We start from the raw sequence: 16,640 nt of genomic DNA, 5'->3' as shown, positions 1-16,640 counted from the left end.
ATAGTAACCCTTGTAGGATGCACTTGCTTTCCCCTTTAAATGTACACAGAAGTCACTTTCCAAAGTTGCTAGCACTGCATGAAATGGTATGCCAGACAGGTCTTAGGAATCCTTGAATTTTGTTTTTGAAAGTAGGAACCAAAAGACATTCTTATTCTTTTTAAAAAATGTCTTTTAAGATCTATAGCTGGTCAGTAAATCTTGTATGTATCTTTGCTTTTTTTCTCCTGAAATAATTTCTCTTCATTTTCAGGAGTAAAGAACAGGAATGAATCCTTCTGCTTTCCAGTTTTTCTTTATCGACCTTGTTAACTCATCCTGCTTTTTCATTTTATATGTCGTAGCGCTGCAGTTAAAAAATAAACTTAACAATAAGTTTCTTAGAAAATTACTATGTAATTTTAAAATATAGGTTGTGCCACTACTTTATATCTAACTTAAAGAGCAGCATGGCAAAGTAGATGGAACTTGAAACTAGAAGCCAGACAAACTGGGTATAAATCTTGACTTGCTATTGACCACCTGGTACCCTTAACCACTTTGGATTTCATTTCTTAATCAGTGGAATTGAGGAGGTTAGGTAAAAGGGACTCTCCTCCCTCAACCTTACACCCTGCTCACAAGGAGACCTTGTTGGAGAGGGGGGAAAAATCTTGGACAAGAGCTACACTGTTCATTATGGTAGCCATCAGACACTTATGGCTAGTTAATCTAAGTAAAATATAAAATTCCGTTCTTCAGTTACAGTAGCCACATTGTAGGTGCTCAGTAGCTCCATGTGACTAGTGGCTACCATATTGAACAGCACAGATAAAGAACATGTCCATCACTGCAGACAGTTCTATTGAGTAGTGCTTTTCTAGAGAGACTTTGGGCTCAGAAGTAAAGCACATAAGAAAGCACTTAAAGCGTGAATAGCTTGGGAAAGTTGTCCAGGGGAGCAGGATCATGTGCAATGTGGTAATTGCTCTGCCCCAAAATCTTATTTCCCGTTGCATGAAATGTCTCCCTTTGTTTTTATTTTCTGAAATCTGATCAAACAGAGGTTTTATCTTAAAAGTAGAATCATAGATGATTATTGTTTTAGGACTATGAAAGAGACCTTAAAGTTATGTTGTAGTGACTGCATTCTAGTGTAACTCCTCATTTTTTAACATGATGAAATTTAGCCTCAAGGTTGATGATTTGAGTTAACTGGTGCCCCCCCCTTTTTCTCCCCAAAACTCCAGGAGTTGTTGAAAATTATTGCCCAGCTGTTCACATATAACCTAAAATAATTGTTTCCTTCTTAAACTCTAAGTGAGATCTGCAAAGGAAATGGAGCAGATAGCTTGGTTCATCATTTTATTTATGCTTTTTCCTAGACCCCTGAAGTCAGAGAGTTGAAAAATATAGCCCTGCCCTTAAGGATCTCATATCTATTGATGGAGACACACTAACAGTTGCAATGTAATATGGGTCTTTCAAATATAGTGGAATATCAAGACTCCTGAGAGGGAGAGCACATTGCTGAGCATAGTGCCTGGTATAAAGTAGGTGCTGATTGAATAAAAGAAGAGGGCCCTCTAACCCACTGGTCTGTTCAGACTCTCAAATAGTGATGGCCAAACAAAGCTGGAGAGGGAGAGTGTTCCTAGTAACAGAAAAAGAATGAAAGGTAGTGCAAAGAAAAAACTGTTTTCTCCTCTATTCGCTACTCACTGAATACTTCCTGATCACCAAGTGTGTGGAGATTTTTTTCCGCACCAGGCAGTCCTCTGATTCTCCGGACACCAGCTGGGTGTCCTACAATTTAACTCAACTCTGACACTGTTCACCTAGAGATAGCATAGAATCCGCAGGTTAAGGGCTCAGTCTTACAAGACTGCCCTCCTCCCCCAACGTCAACTACCAGTCTTGAGTCCAGGGTGTCACCTGTGCTTCTGACCAACTGGCTATAAATCAGAGGTTTCCACGACTTTCTGGTCAGATTTGATTAATTTACTAGAGTGGCTCACAGAACTCAGGAAGACAGTTTACCAGCTAGATTACTGGTTTATTTTAAAAGGATTCAACTCAGGAAAAGCCAGATGGTAGAGATGCACAGGGCAAGGTATGGGGGAGAGAGTGAGCTACTCTCCCCCACCTCTACTTGTTCACAAACCCAGAAGCTCCCTGAACCGGGTTCTTTATGGGTTTTTATAGAGACTTCTTTGGCCATTGGTAATAGATTCAGCCTCCATCCTCTCTCTCCTCCTTGGAGGGAGAGGAGGGGGACTGAAAGTTTCAACCCTCTGATCACAGGTTGGTTCCGCTGACAGCCAGCCCCCAGCCTGTGGTTATCTAGGGGCTTTCAGAAATCATCTCATTAATAAACTCCAGTGTGATCGAAAGGGCCTTATTATGAATAACCAAAAAACACTCATTTCACCTATTTCAAAAGCTGGGAACAAAAGATGCCCCTATAGCTATTATTACTTAGGAAATTACAAAGGTTTTAGGAGCTATGTGGGAACTGGGGAGGGGGGGGAAGACCAAAATATATATTTCTTAGCAGTATATTACAATATCACAAGTTGTATCAAGACATGAGAGAATGGCTTAGTTGGGGAACTACAGTTCACATTGCCTGGAGTGTAGGCTATTTGGGTAGGGAAAAGATAAAAGATGAGGCTAGACCAGATGAGGCATAGGTCAGATTGTGAGGGCCCTTTTGTATTCATTCTATGCTAAGAAGTTTATATTTAATTCTGAAAGACACGGGTAATAACCATTTAAGAATTTTAAAGCAGGGTAAGCCATGATGCTGTAGGTGGATAGGGAAGGGCTGAATGGGATGTTAATGGGGAAGGAATATCAGCATGTAAGCCTTGGGTAGCTTTGGGTCAAGGATATTAGGCAGCCCAGAGGAAAGGAATAGAAAAGGGGGGTACCAAAGATAAAACCTTGCATTTTTCAGAAGATTGCCTGCTGCTGTGCCTGTGCTAGAGAGGGGGATGAGTCTCTATTCCTTCTCTGAATGGATCTCACTTAGGTTTCTGCTCCTGTGACTCATAAATTCAAGCTGGTGCTATCAGTACTTTTATTAACTGATATTATTAAATAGGTTTTTATGGGCTAATTACTTGTTTAATCACATTGTACGTATGGGAAATTGTGAATTCAAACTCAACTCTTAAAAACAGTTGTTACATAACCAGTTTATGATCTGAATATTACCTATAAACTTAATTTTCAGTCACACACACACAAAGATGAAAACTCAGAAGAATAAAAATTTTAACATAGTTTGTTTTGTTAGCCTTATTTCTTAAGGTTTCAAATGTATTTATAACATTAAGATGGCCAGTTCAGCATCTCAGCCTCTTTTACTCACTTTCCTTTTGGCCCACAAATCTAAGCTTCTGTTTTAGTAAAATATTTTGTTTCCTTCTTAACCTGTAAAAATACAGATCCTCTCAGCTTTTTTGGACTTTTTTTGACTTTCTTGCCCTTTGATCTTATGTCACACATATTTCATTCCCATGAATGTGGCCACATCTTGTGACTGGCTTATTTTTCATATATTTGTTCTCTTTTAGCCTTTTTATTTCTTCATTACATGTATCTTTCAAATGAGTCTTACCTTTATTACTGCTATATTATAATAATAGTTCAAGATGCTAATTCAAAAGGAAAAAAGTTTATTGTGTCTCCTGCTACTACTAATTCTTAAGATGGTCCAGGGACTTCCCTGGTGGTCCAGTGGTTAAGACTTCGCCTTCCAGTGCAGGGGGCGTGGGTTCGATCCCTGGTCAGGGAGCTAAGATCCCACATGCCTCGCAGCCAAAAAACCAAAACACAAAACAGAAGAAATATTGTAACAAATTCAATAAAGACTTTAAAAATGGTCCACATCAAAAAAAATCTTAAAAAAAAAAAAAAAAAGATGGTCCAGCCATGAGGTAGGTGATTTGGCATTCAAATTTATGATAGAACTAGAATTCCCAATATTAAGGAACAAATAACTTTATTCTCTTAAATGTGAAAATCTCCTTTCATTACTAATGAGTTAGGAATTATGGGGACATTCTCAGTTTTGTAATTGGACTAAGGGTTTTGTTTCAGAAGGATTGTAAATATAAACTTAGGAAATGAAATTTGTGATAAAGTTAATGATATTTATTGATCACTTACTGTGTGCCAGACATGATACTAAACTATACCAACTACTTTAGGTACACGATATCTATTAATGCTCACAGCAGTTTCATGAAGTTTGTGTTGTTTTGATCTCTATTTTATATTGTGATATGAAAGGTCAGAGAAGTTAAATAATGTCCAAGTTTGCCTAGCCGTTAGATGATTTTATACTCATGTCTTAACTTAGCTCCCATAGTTTATGCTTTTTCTGCTATTCTCTACAGTTCATTACACACATAGACACACACACACACACACACAAAGCTACAATGCTTTGGAAGGGGTATCTGCATATATTGGCTATTGCAAAATTTGAGAAAAGCAAACCTCAGTTTTAAAATTACTAAATTCATGAATCTATGTTGATGAGTGTAAATTAAGATAACATTTCTTACTTGCTTTTTCACAGACTGAAGGGGCTGGACTTGCCACTTGTATAGAACTATGTGTAAAAGCTCTTCGCCTGGAATCTACAGAAAATACTGAAGTGAAAATATCTATTTGCAAGACCATTTCGTGCTTGTTGCCTGATGATCTGGAAGTTAAACGTGCTTGTCAACTGAGTGAATTTCTTATTGAGCCTACAGTAGATGCATATTATGCTGTGGAAATGTTGTATAACCAACCAGACCAGAAATACGATGAAGAGAATCTTCCAATACCAAATTCTCTACGCTGTGAGCTCTTACTTGTATTGAAAACTCAGTGGCCCTTTGATCCAGAATTCTGGGATTGGAAAACCTTAAAACGACAGTGTCTTGCATTAATGGGAGAAGAAGCATCCATTGTGTCTTCAATAGATGAACTAAATGACAGTGAGGTTTATGAGAAAGTAGCAGACTATCAGGAAGAGAGTAAAGAAACTTCCATGAATGGTGGAATTGGTGCTAATTCTGGCCTTCTTAGAGACATTTGTGATGAAAAGCAGAAAAAGAGAGAGATAAAACAACTAAGAGAGAGGGGATTTATATCTGCTAGGTTCAGGAACTGGCAAGCCTACATGCAGTATTGTGTGCTGTGTGACAAAGAATTCCTTGGTCATCGAATAGTACGACATGCTCAAAAACATTACAAAGATGGGATTTACAGTTGCCCCATATGTGCAAAGAACTTTAATTCTAAAGAAACTTTTGTCCCTCACGTCACATTGCATGTTAAACAATCTAGTAAAGAGAGACTAGCAGCTATGAAACCATTAAGGAGGTTGGGAAGGCCTCCTAAGATCACAGCTACCAACGAGAATCAGAAGACTAATGCTGTGGCCAAGCAGGAACAGCGGCCTATCAAGAAGAATAGTCTCTATTCAACAGACTTCATAGTGTTTAATGATAATGATGGTTCAGATGATGAAACTGATGACAAAGACAAATCTTATGAGCCAGAGGTGATCCCAGTCCAGAAACCAGTACCTGTTAATGAATTCAATTGCCCTGTAACTTTTTGTAAAAAGGGCTTTAAGTACTTTAAAAATTTAATTGCTCATGTAAAGGGACATAAGGATAATGAAGATGCCAAGCGCTTTCTTGAAATGCAAAGCAAAAAAGTTATTTGCCAGTACTGTAGACGGCATTTTGTAAGTGTTACTCATCTCAATGATCACTTACAAATGCACTGTGGCAGTAAACCATATATCTGTATACAAATGAAATGTAAGGCCGGTTTTAATAGTTACGCAGAGCTCTTAACCCACCGAAAGGAACATCAAGTCTTTAGAGCAAAGTGCATGTTTCCTAAATGTGGCAGAATTTTTTCAGAAGCTTATTTACTATATGATCATGAAGCGCAACATTATAATACCTATACTTGTAAGTTCACAGGTTGTGGTAAAGTTTATCGTTCTCAGAGTGAACTAGAAAAGCATCTGGATGATCACAGTACTCCTGAAAAAGTGCTGCCTCCCGAAGACCAACTTAATTCATCTGGAGATTCTGTTCAGCCTTCCAGAGTGAATCAGAATGCAGAAGGGAACACTGAGAAAGCAGGATCTGTGCTTCCTTCAGAAAATAACATTGAAAACACCTTCCCAGCAGATAGAAGTGATGCTTGGGATAAAAGCAAGGCAGAATCACCTGTGACCAGACAAGACCGGATTTCTGCTTCAGAGCTCAGGCAAGCTGATGGACCATTGCCAGATGGTTTGGAAAACCCTGCTCCTGCTCATCTGCTTCAGGCCAGTGAGGTCGCTGTGTCCATTAAGGTATCCCTCAATCAGGGGATCGAGGATAACTTTGGAAAGCAAGAAAACTCAGCTGTGCAAGGCACTGGTGAATCACTGGTCACAAACTTACATACACCAGTTGAAGATCCTTGTAATGATTTGTGTCATACAGGTTTCCAAGAGAGAAAAGAACAGGATTGTTTTAATGAAGCCCAGATTACTCAGAATTCTTTAGTAGATTCGGAAGCCCTCAAAATAGATGACCTTACTCCACAAAACTTAGAAAGACAAGTGAACAACCTGATGACCTTTTCTGTGCAAAATCAGGCAGCATTTCAAAACAATTTACCAACTGCCAAGTTTGAATGTGGAGGTAATGTTAAAACATCATCCAATCTTTATAATTTACCTCTGAGGACATTAGAAAGTATCACATTTGTTCCATCACAGCCCAACCTCAGTAATTCTTTAGGAACTCCATCAGTGCCTCCAAAAGCACCAGTTCAGAAATTCAGTTGCCAGGTTGAGGGATGTACTCGAACCTATAACTCTTCACAGAGTATTGGGAAACACATGAAGACAGCACACCCCGACCAGTATGCAGCATTCAAAATGCAGCGCAAAAGCAAAAGGGGTCAGAAAGCTAACAACTTAAATACACCAAATAATGGAAAGTTTGTTTATTTTTTGCCATCACAGGTGAGCAGCTCTAATAATGCATTTTTTACACCACAGACCAAAGCCAATGGGAATCCTACTTGTTCTAATCAGTTGCAGCACGTCTCACCTTCCATTTTCCCAGCTCATTTAGCAAATGTGTCAGCTCCACTGTTGCCCTCAGTGGAAAGTGTCATAAATCCAAATATGCCTTCTCAGGATAAAAATGAACAAGGTGGTGGTATGTTATGTTCCCAAATGGAAAATTTATCTAGTACTACCTTGCCAGCACAAATGGAAGATCTAACCAAAACAGTTTTGCCTTTGAATATTGACAGCGGCTCAGATCCTTTCCTTCCGTTACCTGCAGAAAGTAGTTCAATGTCTCTCTTCCCTTCACCAGCAGATAGTGGGACTAATTCTGTTTTTTCCCAGCTGGAAAATAATACAAATCATTTTTCCTCACAGATCGAAGGAAACACTAATTCCCCTTTTCTAAAGGGAGGTAATGGTGAGAATGCAGTTTTTCCTTCACAAGTCAATGTTGCAGATGACTTCAGTGGCACCAGTGCCCAACAGTCTGCACTGGAAAAAGTGAAAAAAGACCGTGGGCAGGGCCCAAATGGGAAGGAAAGAAAACCCAAGCACAACAAAAGGGCTAAGTGGCCGGCAATTATCAGAGACGGGAAATTTATCTGCAGCAGGTGTTACAGGGCTTTTACTAACCCCAGATCTCTGGGTGGACACTTGTCTAAGCGATCTTACTGTAAACCACTGGATGGGGCAGAAATTGCTCAAGAACTTCTGCAGAGTAACGGGCAGCCTTCTCTTCTTGCCAGCATGATTCTCTCCACAAATGCAGTAAACTCGCAGCAGCTGCAGCAGTCTGCCTTCAGTCCAGGAGCATGTTTTAAAGATCCATCATTCCTGCAACTTCTTGCTGCTGAAAATCGCTCCTCAGCATTTTTACCAAATACATTTCCTCGGAGTGGTGTGACTAACTTTAATACAAGTGTTAGTCAAGAGGGAAGCGAAATTATTAAACAGGCTTTGGAAACTGCTGGCATTCCCAGTACATTTGAGGGTGCCGATGTGCTCTCTCATGTCCCCCCAGGTTGTGTTTCAGACCCAGCACCAGTAAATGCAACAGTGATGCCAAATCCACCTGTGCCATCCCTGCTGCAGACTGTATGCCACGCAAACCCCCTGCTGACAGACCAGAATAGGACACCAAACTCCAAAACTTCCTCCATTGAGGAATGCAACAGTTTGCCTGTTTTTCCAGCAAATGACTTACTACTGAAGACTGTTGAAAATGGTCTGTGCTCTAGTTCATTCCCTAATTCTAGTGGGCCATCACAAAATTTTATCAGTAACAGTTCACGAGTTTCCGTTATAAGTGGTCCTCAGAACACAAGGTCTAGTCATTTAAATAAAAAGGGAAACAGTGCTTCTAAGAGAAGAAAGAAAGTTGCTCCTCCACTAATTGCCCCTAATGCTCCCCAAAACTTGGTAACAAGTGACTTAACGGCAATGGGACTTATAGCAAAGAGGATTGAGATACCAACTACTAACCTTCATTCAACTGTAATTCCCAATTGTGAACCTCAGGGTTTGGTGGAAAATCTAACACAGAAGTTAAATAATGTTGACAATCAGTTGTTTATAACTGATGTGAAAGAAAACTTTAAAACCAGTCTTGAGTCCCATACAGTGTTAGCTCCCTTAACATTAAAAACTGAAAATGGTGATTCCCAAATGATGGCTTTGAATTCATGCACTCCTACAATAACTTCTGATTTGCAGATTTCTGAAGACAATGTTATACAAAACTTTGAAAAGACTCTTGAAATTATTAAAAGTGCTATGAATTCTCAAATACTTGAGGTAAAAAGTGGATCTCAGGGTATTGGTGAAACATCACAGAATGCTCAAATAAATTATAACATTCAGCTTCCTTCAGTAAACACTGTACAAAATAACAAATTATCCGATTCTTCTCAGTTTTCCTCCTTCATAGGTGTCATGCCGACAAAAAGTAACATTCCTCAGTCTGAAATATTACATAAGGAGGATCAAGTACAGGAGATTTTAGAAGGCTTACAGAAATTAAAATTAGAAAATGACCTGTCCTCTCCAGCACCCCAGTGTGTACTGATAAATACATCAGTGACACTGACTCCCACTCCTGTTAAATCAATTCCAAATGTCACACTTGTTCAGCCAGTTTCTGAAATTATAAGCAACATTCAGTTTAATGACAGAGTTAATAAACCCTTCGTGTGTCAAAACCAAGGCTGTAATTACAGTGCTATGACAAAAGATGCACTATTTAAGCACTATGGTAAAATTCATCAATACACTCCAGAGATGATTCTTGAAATTAAGAAGAATCAGTTGAAATTTGCTCCATTTAAATGTGTAGTACCTACATGTACAAAGACATTTACAAGAAATTCGAATCTCCGGGCACACTGTCAGTTGGTACATCATTTTACAACAGAAGAAATGGTAAAGTTAAAAATAAAAAGGCCTTATGGAAGAAAATCTCAGAGTGAAAATTCGTCAGCCCCACGAATTACACAAGTAAAAAGACAGCTAGCTATGACAGAGGAAAATAAAAGGGAATTCCAGCCTGCTTTAGAATTGGGAGCAATGAAAGAAAATACCCTCAGTAATATAGCAGTGATCCCAGAAAAACAACTTTTAGAAAAAAAAAATCCTGAAAAAACAGAAAGTTCTTCACAAGTGATTACAGTTACTTCAGAACAATGTAATACAAATTCTCTCACAAATGTACAAACCAAAGGACGGAAAGTTAGGAGACATAAAAAAGAAAAGGAGGAGAGAAAACGCAAGAAGCCAGTTTCTCAATCTCTTGAGTTTCCCACAAGATACAGTCCCTACAGACCTTATCGATGTGTTCATCAGGGTTGCTTTGCCGCCTTTACAATACAGCAAAACTTAATTCTGCATTACCAGGCTGTGCACAAATCAGATCTACCTGCATTTTCTGCAGAGGTTGAAGAGGAAAGCGAAGCTGGTAAAGAAAGTGAAGAAATTGAAACTAAACAAACTGTGAAAGAATTTCGATGTCAGGTGAGTGACTGCTCTCGAATTTTCCAAGCAATTACTGGCCTAATACAACACTACATGAAACTTCACGAGATGTCTCCTGAGGAAATTGAAAGTATGACTGCTTCGGTGGATGTTGGGAAATTTCCATGTGATCAGTCAGAGTGTAAATCTTCATTTACCACATATTTGAACTATGTTGTTCATCTTGAGGCAGATCATGGAATTGGGGCAAGGGTAAGTAAAACTGAAGAAGATGGCATATACAAGTGTGATTGTGAAGGCTGTGACCGAATATATGCAACCCGGTCTAATCTCCTCCGACACATTTTTAATAAGCATAATGACAAACATAAAGCTCATCTGATTCGGCCAAGAAGATTAACACCTGGTCAGGAAAATATATCAAGCAAGGCAAACCAAGAAAAGACAAAGTCTAAACATCGGGGGACAAAATACAGATCTGGAAGGGAAGGAACCAAAATGCCTAAGACCAAACGAAAGAAAAAAAATAATTTGGAAAACAAGACTGCAAAGATTGTGCAGATTGAAGAAAATAAGCCTTATTCTCTGAAACGTGGAAAGCATGTATATTCTATAAAGGCTAGAAATGATGCCTTATCTGAGTGTACGAGCAGATTTGTCACCCAGTATCCATGTATGATAAAGGGGTGTACATCAGTTGTTACAAGCGAAAGCAATATAATTAGACATTATAAATGCCATAAATTATCTAAGGCATTTACATCACAACACCGCAATCTTCTCATTGTCTTCAAACGGTGTTGTAACTCACAATTAAAGGAAACTTCTGAGCAAGAAGTTGAAAAGAGTGATGTGAAAGATTCTGACACAGGTATATCAGAGAGCAATGATAACTCAAGAACAACTGTAGTTCCACAGAAGGAAGTTGAAAAAAATGAAAAAGATGAAGTGGATGAGCTAACAGAATTATTTATTACCAAATTAATAAATGAAGACAACGCAAGTGTGGAGACCCAAGCTCAGACCTCTTCAAATGTTAGTAAAGATTTTCAGGAAGATAACCCCTGCCAGTCAGAAAAACAAAAAGCAAGTAATTTGAAGAGAGTTAATAAAGAAAAAAATGTCTCCCAAAATAAAAAGAGGAAAGTTGAAAAAGCTGAACCAGCACTGGCAGTTGAGTTGAGTAGTATGCACAAGGAAGAAGAAACCGCTGTTGCAATACAAACCACTGAGGAGCATCCTGCATCTTTTGACTGGAGCTCATTTAAACCAATGGGATTCGAAGTATCATTTCTGAAGTTTCTTGAGGAGTCTGCAGTGAAGCAGAAGAAAAATACTGACAAAGACCATCCAAATAGTGGGAATAAAAAAGGATCCCATTCAAATGCAAGAAAAAATGTTGACAAGACTGCTGTGACTAGTGGAAATCATATATGTTCTTGTAAAGAAAGTGAAACCTTTGTACAGTTTGCCAATCCATCACAGCTTCAGTGCAGTGATAATGTAAAAATTGTTTTAGACAAGACTCTTAAAGATTGCACTGAGCTTGTCTTAAAGCAACTTCAGGAAATGAAACCTACCGTCAGTCTGAAAAAACTTGAAGTGCATTCAAATGATCCAGATGTGTCTGTTATGAAAGAAATCAGTATGGGCAAAGCCACGGGGAGAGGGCAGAACTGATAACTCATGTGCTATTAATACATTATTTACAGTTTTATTTTAAATAGGAAGCCATCAAGCATGCTAGAATTGTGTAACTTTTTTGTTGTTCTTTTGTTGTTGCTGACATGAATTAACCTGGCCAAAAAAGAAAAAAAGAAAAGGAAAAAAAAATCAACATGACATTTGTCATGTAAAACTTTTTTTTATCCCTATGGGACTTGAGGAACAGAATCAATATTTCAGTTACTGTAAATAGTTGAGCTAAACCTCAAATTTCTATCAGCCAGTTGCCCTTTCCATGAACTAAACTGAATTGTCTGTGTGATTGGTATGTTTCACCGGGCCACTGCTCATGTGTAACAGTACTCTGTTTGTAGATACCTTTTTTGTATATATTTATTATTGTAAATCATTTGCTGCCACCAGCAGTGTGTAAGTCTAAACTATTAAATGACACATTTATATTTGGAATTTTAATTTTTAACTAAGTGATCAAGTTTTTAAAACTGTTCTTTTATTGTTTTAAATTAAGAATTTTTTTAACTAAAACTAGAAACTCTGCCATAGTTCATTGATTTTTACATAAAACATTTATTTACAAGACTATCTCAAAAAATTACTTTTCACGAAGTAGGCATATTATATCAACACCTTGCTCTGCTTTGTAAATTTACCCTCCAGGATTTTTTGGGTGGTACTCATGTGAAATTAAAGCAGAGTCTTTAGCAATTTCCTATAGCTGCAGTTTTCTTTTCAGTGCTTCTAATTGGATATAGTTACTATGATTCCATGAAATATAATGGAAATGTGAATAAAGAATTTACTACATCAAAGATTTTAAACATTTGGTATTTAAAAAAAAATCCTTTGTGAATGTGATAGAAACTAGTAGTGTGGAGCAGTGTAAATATTTGAGGTGGTGATTTGTGAAGTAGCCCAGTATTGCCTTAAATAAAATCACATTTCATTTCTTGTTTTATACATGTGATCTTATAAAGGTTTTTGGGTTTTATTTGTTTTTTTCCCCCCATTTTCTGAGATTTATAGATTGGTGTATAGCTTTAAACTGTATAAACTTTTGTGGAAAGATTTTTTTAAACATTTTTATAAATCTTAAAATTGGTATCATCAAAGTGAGCCCATCTTGTGTTTATAAAATGCAAGAGTCCTTAAACATTTATAATTACATAGATGAAACACTTTCTATAAGGAAGTTGGATGTTTTGATTTTACTGTTTATAGATGTTAGATTGTACAGATTTGTCTGTATTTTCCCACCATATCTAATGATACTTTTTTCATTAGATTGGTCTTCCAGAGCAGTATTAGTTGTTATAATTGATTATTTTGGTTATTCAGTATATAGTTAGCTCTTATAGATTAGCTTTATTCACCATATTTATACTGTGGATTTACGGCCAGAGATAGAGGTTATTTCAGGAGAGTTTATGACCTTCCTTTGAATTCCAATTAAAATCAGTACTGGAAACAAAAGAAAACATCCTTTCAAATTTACTTTTGTTTCTGTTTGCCATAAATAGTAGCATTGATTTTTGACTTTGTTATAAACCAGTTGCATTCACAATATTATTAGCCTGAGATATTGTGATATGAAAATGTATATTCTCTGTGCAACATCAGACTTGCAGGAAAAATGAAGCACTTAACATTAACTGAAATTGCTGGTACTCTGAATAAATAAGCATGGTCAAGGAGTGAATTATTTTCTTTTGGAAAATATTTTTTTAAGTTTTATTATTAAAGTATTATAGTTTTATTTTTAGGGCCGAATGGGTTATATTGAATAGTTGGTTTCACCTCCTTAAGGTTTATTACCAATATGCATAAAACTTGACACATTAAAATCCCTATCCTTTGGTAAGCCCACTGTTATTTATTAAAATAAAAGTTGTTCTTATGGGTGATTAATACATGTTTTTTTCTAAATTAATAATAACTTAACTTTGAGTCATTTTAATATTAAATTTTTGTTAACAACTGAATGTTTCCGTACAGTTTTCTTAGAAGTTGACCTAGATCTTAAAGGTAGGCATTTGGCAAACTGCCCTGTGTAGTACAGCAGTAAGTAGGTTTATTTCTGATGAATGTCATGAAGAGCCTGTTAAGGGAAAATGCCAGTGTACTGGGGCTTTTCTTTTGCTCATTAGCTTAAGAAAATTAACCACTAGAACTTCTGTAATTGTTCTCCTACATGTCGGGGGGGGGGCAGTTTGCCAACATTGAGTTAATTTTTTTATATTCCAGGTACTGTATGCTAAAAGTAATTATGGAATAGTGGGCTTTTTAGCATGGAACAGAAAAATCAAATTATGGTATAAAATAAATAATGAATTTATAGAACAACAGCATGTTGGTAAAATTTGATACAGAATGTAATGCCTAAGTATTAAAAAAGTATCAAAAAGTATGTATTTTTCATGGTATAATTTTCCGCAATCTCTTGTCTTTGAGATATTTTCTTCCTACAGTGTGAATTTGCCTAAGTTTTCATCATTTGAAACGTGGATTTTTTTCCCTCTTCTAAACGCAGAGAATTTGAATCTTACAGATCAGAGCATGTTATTCAGAATACATCACTAAGTGAAATATAACAGTTTGAGAAATTTTCAGCAATGTTAAATTCAGCATAATTATTTTAAATGGCTGGACAGAGTTTTACAAAGGCAAATTTTGATCATCAGGTAAGCAAACAGTTGCTATAGTTATTAAGATAAAAGTACGTAGAAGCTAGAGACATCAAGGAGAGAATGCTCTGTTTTTCAGGGAAAAAGGTGGTTATGAGTGTTTCTAGAAAGATGGGTCTTGAAAGATCAGTGAGTGGTCGGTGGCTGCTCAGAGGGGAAAGGGGAATTCTAGGCAGGAGGTAGGAAGCGGCATAGTGCGTTTGCAGTATTGCAGGTGGTCTGTGTGGAAAGATAGGGAGTTGGAGAAGCTGAAGCTGAGGAGGCTGATGGGCCAGGTCGTGAAGGTTCTTGTTTGCCACATTTAGTCTTTATCATGTTTTGTTTTTTAAGTGGTTACTGAATGCATTTCAGTTGAACAGTTTGATCAGGTACCGATTTTAGAAAGATAATTGGCACTGTATAGAGGATAGGTTGGATAAGTTGGAGGTTAAAAGCAGGGAGACTTGAAATAGCCCGTGCAAAAATTGATGGGTGCCAGAAAAAAGAATGTTACTGGAGTTGAGAAAGAGACTAATGAATGTGAGAGGTGTTAAGAAGTGGAGCAGTAAGGCAGCCTTTTTCAAAATGTTTAGTGTAGTGTGATATCAGTGGGTGGGAAGGTGATGGGAGTGATGAAAGATGTTTTCTAAACTGCATGCTGTAGCTCCCCTTAAAGAATCCAGTGCACATCAGCATATTGAAGACTGAGAGGTTCTGCTGTACAGAAAAGATGTTAACTGTTAAAGTGGGAATTTTTCAGACTAAATGACTGTGAACATTAAAATAAATTTTTAATGTTAATACTTAGGTATATCCCACTAAGTTAGTGATCTAAGGAACATGCTTTGGGAAACAGCCATCTAAAATGTCATTCATTCAGCCAGAGCTGATGATCAGCAGGTGTGCACCAGTGCACCTGTACCAGCTGTTTACACGTGGTGATTATTCTGATTGGTCAGTTTATCCATTCCAATTGGATTGATTCCCCTGCTGTATTGGTTGTTAATGTTTCATCACCCTACATCCAAATAATATTTATTGAACATTAAGTGCACTTTGATTAAAATCCAGTCTCCTTACTCAAAGTCCCTGCCAACCTCTCCAGACATTCTTATGCTACTTCCCATTTTCCAGATGCTTCCATCTCCTGGAGCACATACTAAGCTTCCCCACCACCACCACCACCACTTCAAGGCCTTTACACATATTTACTCCTCTGTCTGGAATGCTTATTCCTCTATTTGTATAGTAAAGCTTAAATGTCACCTCATCAGAGAGCCACCCGGATCACTCTGTAATGAAGTGTCACATGTTCATTCTCCATACCAGTGTTTTTAATTTTTATATTTGTCACTATCTATGCTGCCCAACACTACCACTCAGTGAACAAAATTTGTTTTATTTCCTGATGACCTTGCTCATTAGAGGTACCTCTCATTTCAGTGATCGCTCCATAAATGGGAGCCCTACGCTTTGACATAATCGAAACCTGTATCACTTCCAAATCTGGAATTCAGATTCCCTTTCTCCAACCACAATCTTTCTCCAGCTCATCTGCTCGAGATACCTCCATTAAAAAGTATTTCTACCTCATCACAACTAACAGTTAATGCTGCTACTTGCTCACTATTCATCAGTTCACTCCCTGTCCTCAACTTGTCTGGCTTAGAGACTAGATCCCACTTTGCAAATATCCTCAGACCATACCCCTGCACCTCCCTTTATGTCATGATCTGGAAAAATCGCAGTTTTCTGTCTACTCTTGAGCAGTTGAATGGGAGAAAATTGTTGAAACAGGCAGGTTTATAATCTCAAAACTTAAATAGGCTCAAAACTGGTAATTTTTCTGCAGTTTTATTGTAACAACTTGTTTCCACAAACTTAAATGATTTATGTACTTTTTTTTTCTGAGAAAATACAAAAATTTGACAGGAACTTTCTCAAATTTCATCACTAAATTTACAAACCCGTCTATATCTGCACTTTCTTCTACTTGTCGAAAGCCAATCCCTCCTCACCTTCTCAAAAACTTGGAATTAACTACTCTTGTTTCATCAATCTTTCACTAGATCCTTTCCAACAGCTCATAATATGTCCCTAACAGCTACTGTTCTTGAAAGAAAGGGATGGGGAGAGTGGTCATTTGATCCCATCCAACTATAACCCCTTTTATTTAGTTCCCATCATAACTAATCTGAGTTGCCTCCATTTTTCATTTACTACCACTTTGTGTGTCCCTACAACTTTGCTGAAATTGT

General features: G+C 37.4%; 1 protein-coding gene across 2 annotated transcripts in view; it reads left to right on the top strand.

The window, feature by feature from the left end:
- Positions 1 to 12,746, top strand: part of ZNF292 (zinc finger protein 292) — an 87,646-nt gene extending 74,900 nt beyond the window's left edge. Inside the window, exons 9-10 of one of the 2 annotated variants that reach the window (XM_061207260.1) lie at positions 4,571 to 7,018; positions 7,445 to 12,746. In XM_061207260.1, the coding sequence (XP_061063243.1) occupies positions 4,571 to 7,018; positions 7,445 to 11,716 (6,720 nt within the window). In that variant the 3' untranslated portion in view covers positions 11,717 to 12,746. Of the gene's footprint in view, positions 1 to 4,570 lie in introns of both variants that reach the window. The other variant, XM_061207259.1, reaches the window with a different exon arrangement.
- The last annotated feature ends 3,894 nt before the right edge of the window (positions 12,747 to 16,640 follow it).

Source organism: Eubalaena glacialis, chromosome 12 (assembly GCF_028564815.1).
Source record: "Eubalaena glacialis isolate mEubGla1 chromosome 12, mEubGla1.1.hap2.+ XY, whole genome shotgun sequence".
Lineage (NCBI taxonomy): Eukaryota > Metazoa > Chordata > Mammalia > Artiodactyla > Balaenidae > Eubalaena > Eubalaena glacialis.
Note: the sequence above shows the minus strand (reverse complement) of the source record. Positions and strands in the feature narration are given on the sequence as shown.